The sequence below is a fragment of the Schistocerca serialis genome, chromosome 3 (assembly GCF_023864345.2).
Source record: "Schistocerca serialis cubense isolate TAMUIC-IGC-003099 chromosome 3, iqSchSeri2.2, whole genome shotgun sequence".
In the NCBI taxonomy this organism is placed as follows: Eukaryota; Metazoa; Arthropoda; class Insecta; order Orthoptera; family Acrididae; genus Schistocerca; species Schistocerca serialis.
In genome coordinates this window covers 838,948,570-838,963,193 of record NC_064640.1, presented here as the reverse complement: position 1 = coordinate 838,963,193, position 14,624 = coordinate 838,948,570, and the positions used below count along the sequence as shown (strand labels likewise).

At 43.9% G+C, this 14,624-nt stretch overlaps 1 protein-coding gene across 1 annotated transcript in view; it reads right to left on the bottom strand.

Annotated features, from left to right (window-relative positions):
* LOC126470886 (uncharacterized) overlaps nt 1-13,196 on the bottom strand; it is a 271,447-nt gene extending 258,251 nt beyond the window's left edge. Inside the window, exon 1 of the mRNA XM_050098910.1 lies at nt 13,100-13,196. Coding sequence (XP_049954867.1) covers nt 13,100-13,123 — 24 coding nt within the window. The 5' untranslated portion in view covers nt 13,124-13,196. The remainder of the gene's footprint in view (nt 1-13,099) is intronic.
* Nucleotides 13,197-14,624: the final 1,428 nt, after the last annotated feature.

Here is a 14,624-nt window from a genome sequence, read left to right as displayed (position 1 = left end):
TAGTAACAACGACCGAGCGAGGCAGCGCAGTGGTTAGACACTGGACTCGCATTCGGGAGGACGACGGTTCAATCCCGCGTCCGGCCATCCTGATTTAGGTTTTCCGTGATTTCCCTAAATCGCTCCAGGCAAATGCCGGGATGGTTCCTTTCAAAGGGCACGGCCGACTTCCTTCCCCGTCCTTCCCTAATCTGATGAGACCGATGACCTCGCTGTCTGGTCTCCTTCCCCAAAAAAAAAAAAAAAAAAAAAACTTTAGTAACAATAGTAACGATTCCCACGACCGTACGTACTTTTACATTCAAAGTAGCTATGTTAGAAGCTACCCCATTTGAAGACTAATTTCAGTAGGACAATAGGAAAAATTTAGAAGACATGAGGCAAGAAAATGTATCTTCAAGTAATCAGCAAACCACCGTATGCAGAATGTTAGGATTTCCTCTCGCAATTTCCGTATCGAACTTCACGGAGGAGACCAATTATGGACTCAGCGTATATAGTTGTGTCGCGGCACCAACCTTACAGGAATTGCTACGAAGTGCAGTCTTGGTACGCTAAGTACGAGAACTGCTACGAACAGCGAAAATACTGAGAGTGTTTACGAGCCGAGGAGCTGCAAGTGGCTCACTTTGTGACCTGCTCTGCGGCCGAGAAGCACGAGTGAACCGGTTTCGTGCAGTCAGTCAGGTTCAAGATCTTGAGACGACTCGCCTGACCTTCCTGCGATCACCTTATCTGGCCGCTTCGTTGCCTCACCAGCGGACTTCGTACTGAACATGCAAGTCACGAAACCGCAGTGGAATAACGGTACTTACAGTTGTATGAAAAACGCGTCGGTTCTGCTTTGGAACGGGGTGCAGCAGTGATTTTGCGTGATACGGATTCGTCCCGTCCTTAGTAGGTTTCCGGAGGTATGTGGCACCAGATGGCTTCGCGCAGCCCACGCGGTTCTCGTTATTTTAAGTTCTAAACTGGTGATTAGTGGGCACTAATCTTGTACCAGATAGCGTTACAAACATGATCTAGAGGATTCAGATTATGTGAATTTCGTGGCCGATACATCAACGTGAGATCACGATCGCTCTCCTCAAACCACTGTAGTGCGATTCAAACTTTGCGAAATTATCCTGTTGGAAGACGCTATCGCAATCGGGGAAGGTATCGAGCATGAAGAGATTCAGGTGGTCTGCTTTAATGTCCACGTAATCCACAGCTGTCAGTCTGCCCTCGGTTACTACCATATGTCCCCCGGAAGCTCAAATGACTGTACCCTACTGTGTATTACTACCTCACTGCCCTGTGTCCACGGACTGTTTCACGTTTCGAGCAGCCCTTCACCTTGACCTTGGCGTATACCGACGTGATCATTAACTTTGTGTAACGTAAAATGTGAGTCATACAAGCAGCGACACGTTTCCATCGGTTCGTGGTTCAATATCGATGATCTGGTGCACACTGGAATCGTAACTGACGACGTCCTTGCGTTAGTATGAGAACACGGAGTGGTTGTCTGCTGCTGAAGCCACGTACTTCAGTGTGTGCGCAAGATGAGATACGAGACACTTCTACCTGTAAACTGTTGTCAGATCTGCCGCAGAACGCCACCTATCCGACATTACACAGCAATCAAGTTACAATGAAATGAATACCCTTAGCTGCATACAGGCGTTGATATAAGTGCCGGCCGGTGTGACCGAGCGGTTCTAAGTGCTTCAGTGTGGAACCGCGCGACCGCTACGGTCGCAGGTTCGAATCCTGCTTCGGGCATGGATGTGTGTGATGTCCTTAGGTTAGTTACGTTTAAGTAGTTCTAAGTTCTAGGGGACTGATGACATCCGAAGTTAAGTCCCATAGTGCTCAGAGCCATTTGAACCATTTTTTAGAAGAAGATGGTCAAATGGCCGGAGAGCCTTAGCTACATATATATGAAGATGGTATCTGTTCTTTCGGACATATCACTTTCAGTAGACGCTGCTCGCCTGTATCGTGATTCCACATTGGTCTTATATACTTTCTTTAGCGCATCACGCCACCTGGCGGCATTCAGTCTCGCGCTGGCCAGTGATCACAACGTCTTGACTCCTCATTGTATAAGAGTCTGCACCTAACAAGGCACAGTGTAGTACGTGACGATCCAGCCAATACAGTCATTCTGCCACTACTATGTTATCATACGCTTCGGGTATGCACAGATTTTTAGCCCGCCTGTTTGGCCGTACGGTCTAACCCACGGCTTTCCGGGCAGGAAAGAGCGCCTGGTCCCTGGCACGAATCCGCCAGGCGGATTTGTGTCGAGGTCCGGTGAGCCGGCCAGTCTATTGATGGTTTTTAGGCGGTTTTCCATCTGCCTCGGCAACTGCGGGCTGGTTCCCCTTATTCCGCCTCAGCTACATTATGTCGGTGATTGCTGCGCAAACAAGTTCTCCACGTACGCGTACGCCACCATTACTCTACCACGCAAACATAGGGGTTACACTCGTCTAGTGTGAGACGTTCCCTGGGGTGTCCACTGTGGGCCGAACCGCACAATAACCCTGGGTTCGGTGTGGGGCGGCGGAGGGCTGAAGTGGACTGCGGCAGTCGTCGTGGGGTTGTGGACCACTGCGGCTGCGACGGGGACGGAGCCTCTCCGTCGTTTCTAGGTCCCCGGTTAACATAACATAACATGCATAGATTTTCATGTTAATTTTGGTTATGTAATGGGACTTGGGCAATGTAGTGTTCATTATGGGTAGTATAAAGCAAACACATAATGTATTGCGTTAAGAAACGACAGCGAAAGTTTCCCGAGAATGTAAATTTTTATACGACAACAACAGTGGGGGTCAGACAGTTACCAGGGGCAGCAAGGCCTGGAGCATGTGGCGTGAGACACAGAGAGCACAATTGCGATACCGTCCCTCTGCACAGATAGCATCACGCACCCGCCTCATTACTAGCAGGGAATGGCTAAACAGTAATATGTTACGACGTTCATGTTGCAACCGTGTTCTAGCACCTGGTTCTAGAGACCAAGTAATCATTTAAAAGGTTCCACACAGCCATGAAGTACGCCGAAACCAACAGAACTGTTCGCATTATTGTAACAATGTTCTTCAAGTGTTTTACGTGGTTAAGAACATCATTCTAAATTGTGAATTATGTAACATTTATTGAAGATTCGAAAACGTGTGTAAACGTATCCTTCAACAAATAACATTTCATATTTAAAAACGTAAGCTTGATATCTATTGTGCTTAAGCAAGTACGACGACCGTTTACTATTTAGCCTGCTTTTGAAAAAAAAAAAATTTAATGAGGCACTGATGGCGCTTAAATTCGAAATCTAGACAGCTTTCGTTACTTTAATCTCTTAGAGACAAATATCTCCAAAAATAACTAGATTTATTCATTGTTGTCAACTACAGACAAAACTGAGCGTAAAATTCCTGTATCTGATTTTTCTGTTGTGTATGACAGTTACACGGGTCGCGAACACATTCGAAGCTGTAAAAGTGTTCTAACGGTGGCACTGCTTGCACCCTGTAACTTTCACCGAAGGAACGAATATGTTCTAGCAGCGAGTAACACCGTGACTGCACGAAGCTATCTGTGCGTAAGAAGTTGCGAGACGGAACTGTGATGCTGTGTATTACAGCGCCAGGCAAACTTTGAACAAAGAATAAAGGTGCGACTGAACTACGGTGAAACAAATAGCTTGGAAATAGGAAGACAAGTCAGACAAGAATGTTGTCTACATCCGAGTCTCTTCATCCTATACGGAAAATGGCTGGCGAGAGAATCTTTGAAAAAATGCGGAAACTTCAGGATAGGAGGATGACTTCTCAGCACCATCAAGTATAAAAATGACGTGGTAGCGGTCGCCAAAAATCAACACAACTGCAACATGTGACAAGCCAGTAGGTGGAAACTGGAAGGAAATACGTCATGGGAATCAACATCGAGAAATCAGAAGTGATGCGGATATAAAAACGGGAGAAACCTTTGAGGATAACTGTCGACAATCGAGAGCTGTAGAATGTGATGCAGTTCAAGTACTTGGGAAGCTTGCTGACAAGGGATGCCCCCTGTACAAATGAAATTCGAGCAAGAATCGCCATGGCCAAAGCTGCATTCTGCAAGAAGAGGACTCTGCTGACCAGCAAGTTCACCTTGGACTTAAGGAAGAAACTGGTGAAGTTCTAAATCTGGAGCATTGCACTGTACGGAGCAGAGACATGGACCATGAGGAAAATGGAGAACAAACACCTGTAAAGCTTTGAAATGTGGTGCTGGTGAAGAATAGAGGAGAGCAAGTGGGCAGGTCGGGTGACAAACGACTATGTACTGAGAAGTGAAGGAGAGAAGAAAACTATTCTGAACACAATTCTTCAGAGAAAGCCTAACTGGAACGAACACGTACTTAGATACGTGGGGCTGTTACACGCCGTCATCGAAGGGAATATCAAAGGAACTTCAGGACGGGGAAGTAGGAGAATCAAACATCGGGATAACATTAAAGGTAGAAGGAGATACACCAGACTAAGGAAAGAAGCTGAAGACAGGGAACAAAGGTGCCAGAAATTCTCCAAACATAGACCTGCCACAACGCAGAATACTACATAATAATAATCTCTACAGAGTACCTAGTGTTCTCTGAAGTGTGTGCTTTTGGACGCGCGCCGAATATTTCGCGTTTGCTTTCGTGTTAGTGTAGCTATGCTGAGGCTTTATAACCATTGTAGTGTTCACTATGGGTGACATAAAGTTGACAATATATACTGCGTTAACAAGCGGAAGTATTCCTAGAATTCGTTCTAAAAGAGAAAAACAAGCAGAAAGAACGTCCCTATGCGGATCATAACCCAGCGTTACAACATGTGGGTGAGAGACAAACAGGCGCAAGTATTCACCGCCCCTCTCTGCCCAAAACATATGACGCAGCTGGAGCACAGTGGAGAGGGAAATCCTAACGCTTTTAGGAGTGCCAAATTGACCAAATACTCTCTTGGCCAAAGAGTGAAGGAAATGTGTTAAGAGGCTGTGGTCTTTGAACACTGTCAGGTATTTATTGGTAATGGCTGCGAAAGAGTACCCTGGGGAGCTGAAAGTAAGGCCTTCTCCGTTAATCTCACAAACAGATTCCAGGTGTTGTCTATGGCGGCTGACACTGTACCTCAGCCAATTGTCCTGTCTCAGAGGAAACCTGTCAGCATTCACGATACAAGCAGTCACAGATTATGAGATCATTGTTAGTTGGAACCTCCAATGTTAGGCGCGTTTTGGGGGCCCTTAGGGACATGGCTGCCAAGGAAGGGAAGAAAGCCAGAGTGCACTCCATGTACATATTGAGTGCAGTCATTCCAAACGCGGAACAGGTCGTTCCGGATGACATGAAAAGCACAGAGTGCAGCCAACTGCAGGTGGTGGCTCACGTCGGTATCAATGATCTGTGTCACTTTGGATCAGAAGATATTCTCTCTGGTTTCGAGAAGGTGTCAGAAGTGGTAAAGGCTGCCAGATGGAAGCAGAGCTCACCACTTGCAGCATAGTGGACAGGACCGAGTGCGGACCTCTGGTACAGAGCTGAGTGTAGGATCTAAATCAGAGGGTCAGACGGTTCTGCGACCGTGTAGGCTGCAGATTCGTCGACTAGTGCCATAGGGTGGCTGGTTTTCGGGTACGGCTAAATATTTCAGGAGTCCACTACACGCAGGAGACTGCTACACGAGTAGCAGGGGATGTGTGGCATGGATTGGGAGTTTCTTTACGTTAGAGAGTCTAAAGGAAACACAAAAAGCGTTCCAGTCTCAAAGCGTGCAGGTTGAACACAGGAATAACGTAGTCCCAGGAACCATCGCTATATCTGTTTTAAATTGTCGTAACTATGTTGGCAAGTACCAGAGCTCCAAGCGCTAATAGAAAGCACTGATGCTCAAACCGTTATAGGCACTGAAAGCTGGGGTAAGTTCAGCCCAAATTTTTGCGAAGGATCTAACGGTGCTCAAAAATACAGTTGGCGGTGGCTTGTTTGTTGCTGTTAGAAGCTGTTAATCATGAAGCGAAATTGAAATAGGTAGTGTCTGTGAATTAGTATGGATAAAGGTCAGGCTTGTCAACCGGAATAAAATAATAATTGGATCCTTTTACCGACCGCCCAACTCAGATGATACAATTGCTGAAAGGTTTAAAGAAAAGTTGGGTCTAGTTTGAAACACGTAACCGACTCATACAATTACAGCTGGTGGTGACTTCAGTTTACCCATCATGTGTTGGCGAAAATTCGTGTTTAAATCCGGAGGTACGCATAAAATATCATCCGAAATTGTGCTAAACCCATTCTCTGAAAATTATTTGACCTCTTAGCAACAAATAATCCTGAGCTAATAACGAGCATCAAACACAGAGTTGCCGTAGCGAGACTGAATACCGTAACTCCCAAATCCTTCGAAAATGAAAAAAAATATTAATTCAAGAAAGCAGATAAAAATTCGCATGACGCCTTCCTTAGAGACACTCTTCACTTCTTCCAGATTAACAGTGTAAGTGTAGATCAGATGTGGCTTGAATTCAAAGCAATAGCGTCGACAGCAATTGACTGATTTATATTAAAAAAATTAACGAACGACGGAGCTGATCCCTCAACGACGGAGCTGATCCCCCACAGTACACGAAACAGATCAGAACACTGTTGCAGAAACAACGAAAAAAGCATGCCAAATTTAAACGGAAGCAGAGCCTCTACATTGCTCGAAATTTAGCGCGGACTTCAGTGTGAGAAGCTTATAATAGTTTCCACAACTAAACTTTGTCTCAAAACCTGGCAGAAAGTCCAGAGGTATTCTGGTCGTATGTAAAGTAAGCTAGCAGTAAGACGCAGTCAGTGCCTTCTCTGCGCGATGGCAATGGACACTCTGTCGATGACAGTACTGCTAAAGCAGAATTACTAAACACGGTCTTCCGAAATTCCTGCACCGAAGATGACGAAGTAAATATTCCTGAATTCGAATCAAGAACAGCCGCCGACATGAGTAACTTTGAAGCAGACATCCTCAGAGTAGTGAAGCAACTTAACTCACTTAATAAAACATGTATTCCGGTCCAGTCTGTATACCAGTTAGGTTTCTGTCACAATATGCTGTTGCAATGGCTCCATACTTAACAATCATATACAACCGCTCGCGCGACGAAAGGTCCGTACCCAGAGACTGGAAAGTTGCACAGTTTACACCAATATTCAAGAAAGGCAATAGCAGTAAGCCACTAAATTACAAACCCATAACATTAACGTCGATACGTATCAGGATTTTGTAACATATTTTGTGTTCGACCATTATGAATTACCTCGAATGGAATGGTCTATTGACACATAGTCAACACAGATTTAGAAAACATCGTTCTTGTGAAACATAATTAGCTCTTTACTCACACGAAGTGGCGAATGCCGTCGACAAGGTATTTCAAATTGATTTCATAAGTCTACATTTCCAGAAGGCTTTTGACACCATACCTCACAAGCGGCTCGTAATCAATTTGCACAGTTATGAAATATCGTCTCAGTTATGCAACTGGATTCATGATTTCCTGTCTGAAAGGTCACAGTTCGTAGTAACTAACGGAAAGTCGTCGAGTAAAACAGAATTCATTTCTGGCGTCCCCTAAGGTAGTGTTATAGGCCCTCTGGTGTACCTTATTTGTAGAACCGATTTCGGAGACAATCTGAGCAACCATCTTACGTTATTTGGAGGTGATGATGTCGTTTATCGTCTAATAAAGTCACCAGAAGATCAAAACAAATGGCAAAACGATTTAGAAAATATATATGTATGGTGCGAAAATTATCAGTTGACCCTAAATAATGAAGAGTGTGAGGTAATCCACATGATTGCGAGAAGGTATCCGTTGAACTTCGGATACACCATAGATCAATCAAATCTAAGGGCTGTAAATTCTGCTAAGTGCGTAGGAATTACAATTACGAACAACTTATATTGGAAATACACTATGTGATCAAAAGTATCCGGACACCTGGCTGAAACTGACTTACAAGTTCGTGGCGCCCTAAGTCGGTAGTTCTGGGATTCAATTTGGTATTGGCCTACCCTTAGTCTTGATGAGAGCTTCCACTCTCGCAGGCATACGTTCAATCAGGTGCTGGAAGGTTTCTTGGGGAATGGCAGCCCACTCTTCACGAAGTACTGCACTGAGGACAGGTTTCGATGTCGGTCGGTGAGGCCTGTCACGAAGTCGGCGCTCCAAAACACCCCAAAGGTGTTATATAGTATTCAGGTCAGGACTCTGTGCAAGCCAGTCCATTACAGGGATGTTATTGTCGTGTAACCACTCCACCACAGGCCGTGCGTTACGAACAGGTAATCGATCGTGTTGAAAGATGTACTTGCCATCCCCGAATTGCTGTTCAATAGTGGGAAGCAAGAAGGTGCTTAAAACACCAATGTAGGCCTGTGCTGTAACAGTGCCACGCAAAACAACGAGGGTTGCAGGCCACGTCCATGGAAAACACGACCACACCATAGCACTACCGCCTCCGAATTTTACTATTGGCACTACACACGCTGGCAGATGACGTTCACCGGGAATTTGCCATACCCATACCCTGCCATCGGATCGCCACATTCTGTACCGTGATTCGTCACTCCACACAACGTTTTTCCACTGTTCAATCGTCCAATGTTTACGCTTCTTACACCAAGCGAGGCGCCGTTTGGCATTTACCGACGTGATGTGTGGCTTATGAGCTGCCGCTCGACCATGAAATCCAAGTCTTCTCACCTTCCAACTAACTGTCATAGTACTTGCACTGGATCCCGATGCAGTTTGTATTTCCTGTGTGATGGTGTGGATAGATGTCTGCTTATTACATGTGACGACGGTATCTGTCAGTCAACAGACGAGGTCGGCCTGTACGCTTTTGTGCTACACCTGTCCCTTCACATTTCCACTTCACTATGACATTGGAAACAGTGGACATAGGGATGTTTAGGAGTGTGGAAATCTCACGTACAGGCGTATTACACAAGTGACACCCAATCACCTGACCACGTTCGAAGTCCGTGAGTTTCGCAGAGCGCCCCATTCTGCTGTCTCATGATGTCTAATGACTACTGAGATCGCTGATATGGAGTATCTGACAGTAGGTGGTAGCACTATGCATATAATAAGAAAAACGTATGTTTTTGGGGGTGTCCGGATACTTTTGATCACATAGTGTAACACATGTAAAATGTGGAGAAGGCGAACCAAAGACTGCGTTTCATTGGCAGAACACTTAGAAAATACTACAGGACTACTAAAGAGACTGCATATTATCATGTCAGTCCATCCATTTACATGCTCACAAAACTCACGGAAGAATGTTGTCTCTTTATTTATCGAGGAAAAAAAAGACGGAACTTCTGCTGCTGAATGTCTCTTGATAAATATGTTCATATTAGCTCCCAATTTTCTCACTGCAGTCACTTCGCGAGACGAAGGCTGAAATATGTTTGCCCACAAGCTCACCTCTGAACTCTGCTTTCGTCAGAATATCGTTTACCTACCATATTCTCGCGAATTTTTCAGTCTTAGATATAAATTATTTGAACCCACATCTTTTCCACGAGTAAGAGATGTCCCCTGCCAAGTCACAGAACCTTGCTAATTCTCTCGAAATCCCACCACGTTACCCTTAAAGAGTACAGTTACGGCATACAATTTGCGACACAATATGTGTTTCTCGAATTTTAGTAAAAATTTTAGAAGTTTTTTCATTTATGCTTGGTTCTTAGAATATTCCATGCGAAAACTTTGCTTTTACTTGCATTTCCTATTTTCTATCTATTATTTATTGAATGAAAATTTGAAAACGGCTAACCTACATTTACATGTATACTCCAAACCACCTTGCGGTGTATGGCAGAGGGTACTCCGCTTTTTCCCTCCTGATGAGCTGTAACTGGTCATTTCACGAGATTTCATCTAGAACCAGGTACCGTGTTTCTTGACTCTTCTTGCAACAGAGGAAGTCGCACTTCTAACGCTAAAGTTGTCCGTGTTGCACAACGTCTCTCTGCTATCGTCTTCCACCTATAAGCCTATGGTTTTCGCGAATAAGAAAAGTACTCTCCGCATCGGCATTCCATCCGCTAGTCCATTACCTGCATCTGCATCTAAAAAGTCTTTTATCCGTAGCCACGGATATTGCAGGTCTGTAAACCACTTTCACCCTTTCTGTACTCCGGATTCCAGACGGTAGGCCTGCACTTGACCTGAATTTTCGTCTGCTGGAGTGGTGCTTCGTAAGTTACATTCCATTGGCTAAGAAAGTGGGGCTCGACCATGAATACAACTCAGACTATTATACGAAAAGTACATTCAGTAACAAACACTTTTAAATCGTAATTACCGGAAGCGATTTAGAGAATTTTTGAAGGGTCATTTTCAGTGCATTAGGAAGTTAAACGTTGTCGTTTGCTGTTGGCGTCACTTTTGCGTGCGGTCAAATATATGAAAGTAGTTTATTTATCAAATTCACGTTAATTTACAATAACATGGTATCATAATACACTTCTCAATACAATAAACGTTTCAATTTGTAATTTCTGCTGGCACAAGTTCCTGCAGATATGAAACATGGATCTACCCTCTACAGGATAAATTGCATTCCATCCAACACAGTGGCACTCAATTCCGAATGAGTAATAATAGAGACTTAAAATAATAAATATTATTACTATTGATCACAAGCAAAACCAAATAGACGGAAATCGTAAAAATGACGCTATCCTTTAACTTTTAAATCCAAAGTAACAGTTATTGCTGATATATGCAGATATGTCCTCGGACATTCACGACGGCGTGGGATTGTATCCCCAAAGTAATTATTACAACTGATTTTCGTATGAGCGCAGACCTTTGCCTATGCTACAGTATCCCTTTAAACACGGATCGTTCCATACCATAATTTGCAATTTCTCGGTGGTTCCACTTTTATGGAGTCGTTCACGTGTATCACCAACGTCGTTTGAATTTAGATGCCAATTCCGTAACCGTTAAAAATGTAAGAATGAACTTGTGACAAATATTCACCAAATTTGAATGAATTTCTGTTGGCTAAGAACCGTGCGAAACATCTGCTCCCCTCTTATTGTTTGACCTATGGGATTTCCTCATGCCTCTATTTCTGAAGTACATTGATTCCTTTCCGTATCTTCTGAAAGGGCTGACAACAGTGATTCATAAAATTCACTAGTTCCCTCTTTTATTCTATGGACTTGTTCAGAAATTTACTTCTGCCTGTTTCCCTCACGTTTTCGCAATGCTTGTAACCATAATTTCTGTGCTAGTCAGTGCACTGAAGACAATGATCTAGTATCGCATTTAAGAAAATCCTGAAATATTTTGCCAGAGGATTTGAATTTCTTAAAAGAACATAACTGCAGCAGCAAGTGAACAGTTATTTTCAAAGGCCGTGGTTCGACTCTTATTCTGACCTCACACAGTAGAACTTTCAAGTCAGTTTCGTAACCTATTCCAATGTTTTTATGATAGTGAATATGGTCGAAGAATTCCTCTGTGTGCGCCAAAATGTTAGTAACTGTCTTATTTAACGAAGTAGTTTTCTCTCCAATTATTAGAAAATCATGTAGCGAATTTAACACGACACTTGTTTGACAGCATGAGCTGAGTATTAAAGTGCACAAGGCAAGTGGTTTGAATATTAAGAAAGAGCGAAAACGATTTTCATATTCAGAGAAACGTGCTGAATAATTGTTATTTGCTGCGGACGACTGTCGAAATTCGTCACACTCTAGGCCGTCAGTGGTTGACATTTAATGATAAACGTGTGCATCAACTAGTAATTGTCGCAAGGACGTAACTCGTTTGTTGAGTTTCTCGCTCACAGCGAAGTGTACCTGTACACTTTGACAGTATGACAGTATGCGAATTTACTGTATTGTTGCACTAAAGTAGGTTACTTCCAATCAAGAACGTGTATTTGATTCGGTGCTTAAAACCAACGTGCCAAGACTAGGTGGTTTACGTTGGGTTCTACAGTGTTGTATGTTTGCTGAAAGTAGATGTCATAGCCATGTCGTATTACAACACGAGAAGAGAAAGTGTTGTGTGAAATGTCACAGCATTACGTAGTGTTAGATAATGATTTTTTTTCGGATGCACGCTGTCACAAATGTTTTCTCAGAATCTAGTTGCTGCCATCTAACATAGACACGCATTCAACTCACAGTGAAACTGAAATTTGATTCTTAACCATACACCTCGGTACTTTTTTCCTTTTTTACGAAAAGATGTCATCAGTATCTTTAAGGATTCTAGATCATTGTTGTTAACGAGATTCCAATATTAGAATAGTGTACCACTCTCTGTGATAAATTAAATATGCCTAATCTATGACACTCTTCCGCTTTTTACCGTCAGATCATCTCTGTATGACAGTAATCAAGTAGCGAAATTCCGAGGCGTGTAACGTAAAAATAGTTGCAGTTCGTTATCACTCCATGATGCTTTATAAACTAGACTGACATAATACACTGCAGTGACTCAGGCGTTATCCGTCATATACGAATAAAAGAGTAATCGTAACATCGAATAATATTAAGTTACGCGTCTCAATGGAGCACAACTTCGCAAGGAGTTCCTGCTGGCTTAATTTTAAGACAAAACCTCTTTCTCTTTTCCATAAGTGATTTACCTCCGAGAGTCAGTGCCATGTATCTGGTATCCTCAGTTACCGGATGGCACCTCAACTGCACAAAAGTTTGGCAGCAGGGTCACGAAACTGCCAGTTTGAATCCACATTCCATTGTCAACAACAAAATGGAGAAGAAACTTTATAAGCTGTCGACTGAAATGTGACGGTAAGTCTTTCACTTTCGACGCCAGTATGCAAAAATAACATTTGTTCGACAGAAGTTTAATGTCAGTAAAATGTAACCCTTCTTCTCACAGCACCTCAGTTCTTGACGCCACTTTTTGACCGGGCAGCTCACGTTTTGTAGCACAAGCACTCTAGCCTGCAATCACTCGCACTTTGATTTGGGACACTGTAGGGTGTGCGACTATTATGTTGCGGGTAAACGCACAGCGGAGAGGTACTCACCAACAGCAGCAGGCAGGACTTCATGGCGACAATAGCGGCTGGCGAGGTGTGTGCGTCTCTTATACCGGTTGCGGGAAAGTAGCTAGCTAGCTATCCCCACTCCACACTCCAGCGTGGAGCGGGCGGCGCACCGCCAGGGAAGCGTGTGCTTTCACGGCACGTTAATCCAAAAGATCACGTGCCCCATATAGTCTCTCCCACTTGAGTACAACGCGCAGAGCGTTCATAGAACCATGTGAAACTGTCAGAAAAGTCCTTCTTCGGGACGTTGTGCAACTCGCGCCACACATCCGCAGCTTCACAAACCCTTTCTGCGCTCTGTCGTTTTGTGGTAGTTTCGCATCAATAACAGAACGCAGCATGTCATTCTCAATTGAGAGAAGTCTTCCGAAGTAAGAGTGATTTCGGGTGTGCCGCAGTGGAGCGTCGTAGTACCGTTGCTATTCACAATATACGTAAATGACCTTGTGGAAAACATCAGAAGTTCACTGAGGGTTTTTGCGGATGATGCCGTAGTATATCGAGAGGTTGTAGCAATGGAAAATTGTACTGAAATGCAGGAGGATCTGCATCGAATTGACGCATGGTGCAGGGAATGGCAATTGAATCTCAATGTAGAAAAGTGTAATGTACTGCGAATACATAGAAAGTTCCTTTATCATTTAGCTACAATATAGCAAAATGGTTCAAATGGCTCTGAGCATTATGCGACTTAACTTCTGAGGTCATCAGTCGCCTAGAACTTAGAACTAATTAAATCTAACTAACCTAAGGACATCACACACATCCATGCCCGAGGCAGGATGCGAACCTGCGACCGTAGCGGTCGCCCGGCTCCACACTGTAGCGCCTAGAACCGCACGGCCACTCCGGCCGGCTTACAATACAGTAGGTCAGCAACTGGAAGCAGTTAATTCCATAAATTATCTGGGAGTAGGCATTAGGAGTGATTTAAAATGGACTGACCATATAAAATTAATCGTCGGTAAAGCAGATGCCAGACTGAGATTCATTGGAAAAATCCTAAGGAAATGCAATCCGAAAACAAAGGAAGTATGTTACAGTACACTTGTTCGCCCACTGCTTGAATACTGCTCACCGGTGTGGGATCCGTACCAGATAGAGTTGATAGAAGAGATAGAGAAGATCCAACGGAGAGCAGCGCGCTTCGTTACAGGATCATTTAGTAATCTCGAAAGCGTTACGGAGATGATAGATAAACTCCAGTGGAAGACTCTGCAAGAGGGACGCTCAGTAGCTCGGTACGGGCTTTTGTTGAAGTTTCGTGAAGATACCTTCACCGAGGAGTCAAGCAGTATACTGCTCCCTCCTACGTATATCTCGCGAAGAGACCATGAGGATAAAATCAGAGAGATTAGAGCCCAGACAGAAGCATACCGACAATCCTTCTTTCCACGAACAATACGAGACAGGAATAAAAGGGAGAACCGATAGAGGTACTCAAGGTACCCTCCGACACACACCATCAGGTGGCTTGTGGAGTATGGATGTAGATGTAGACACC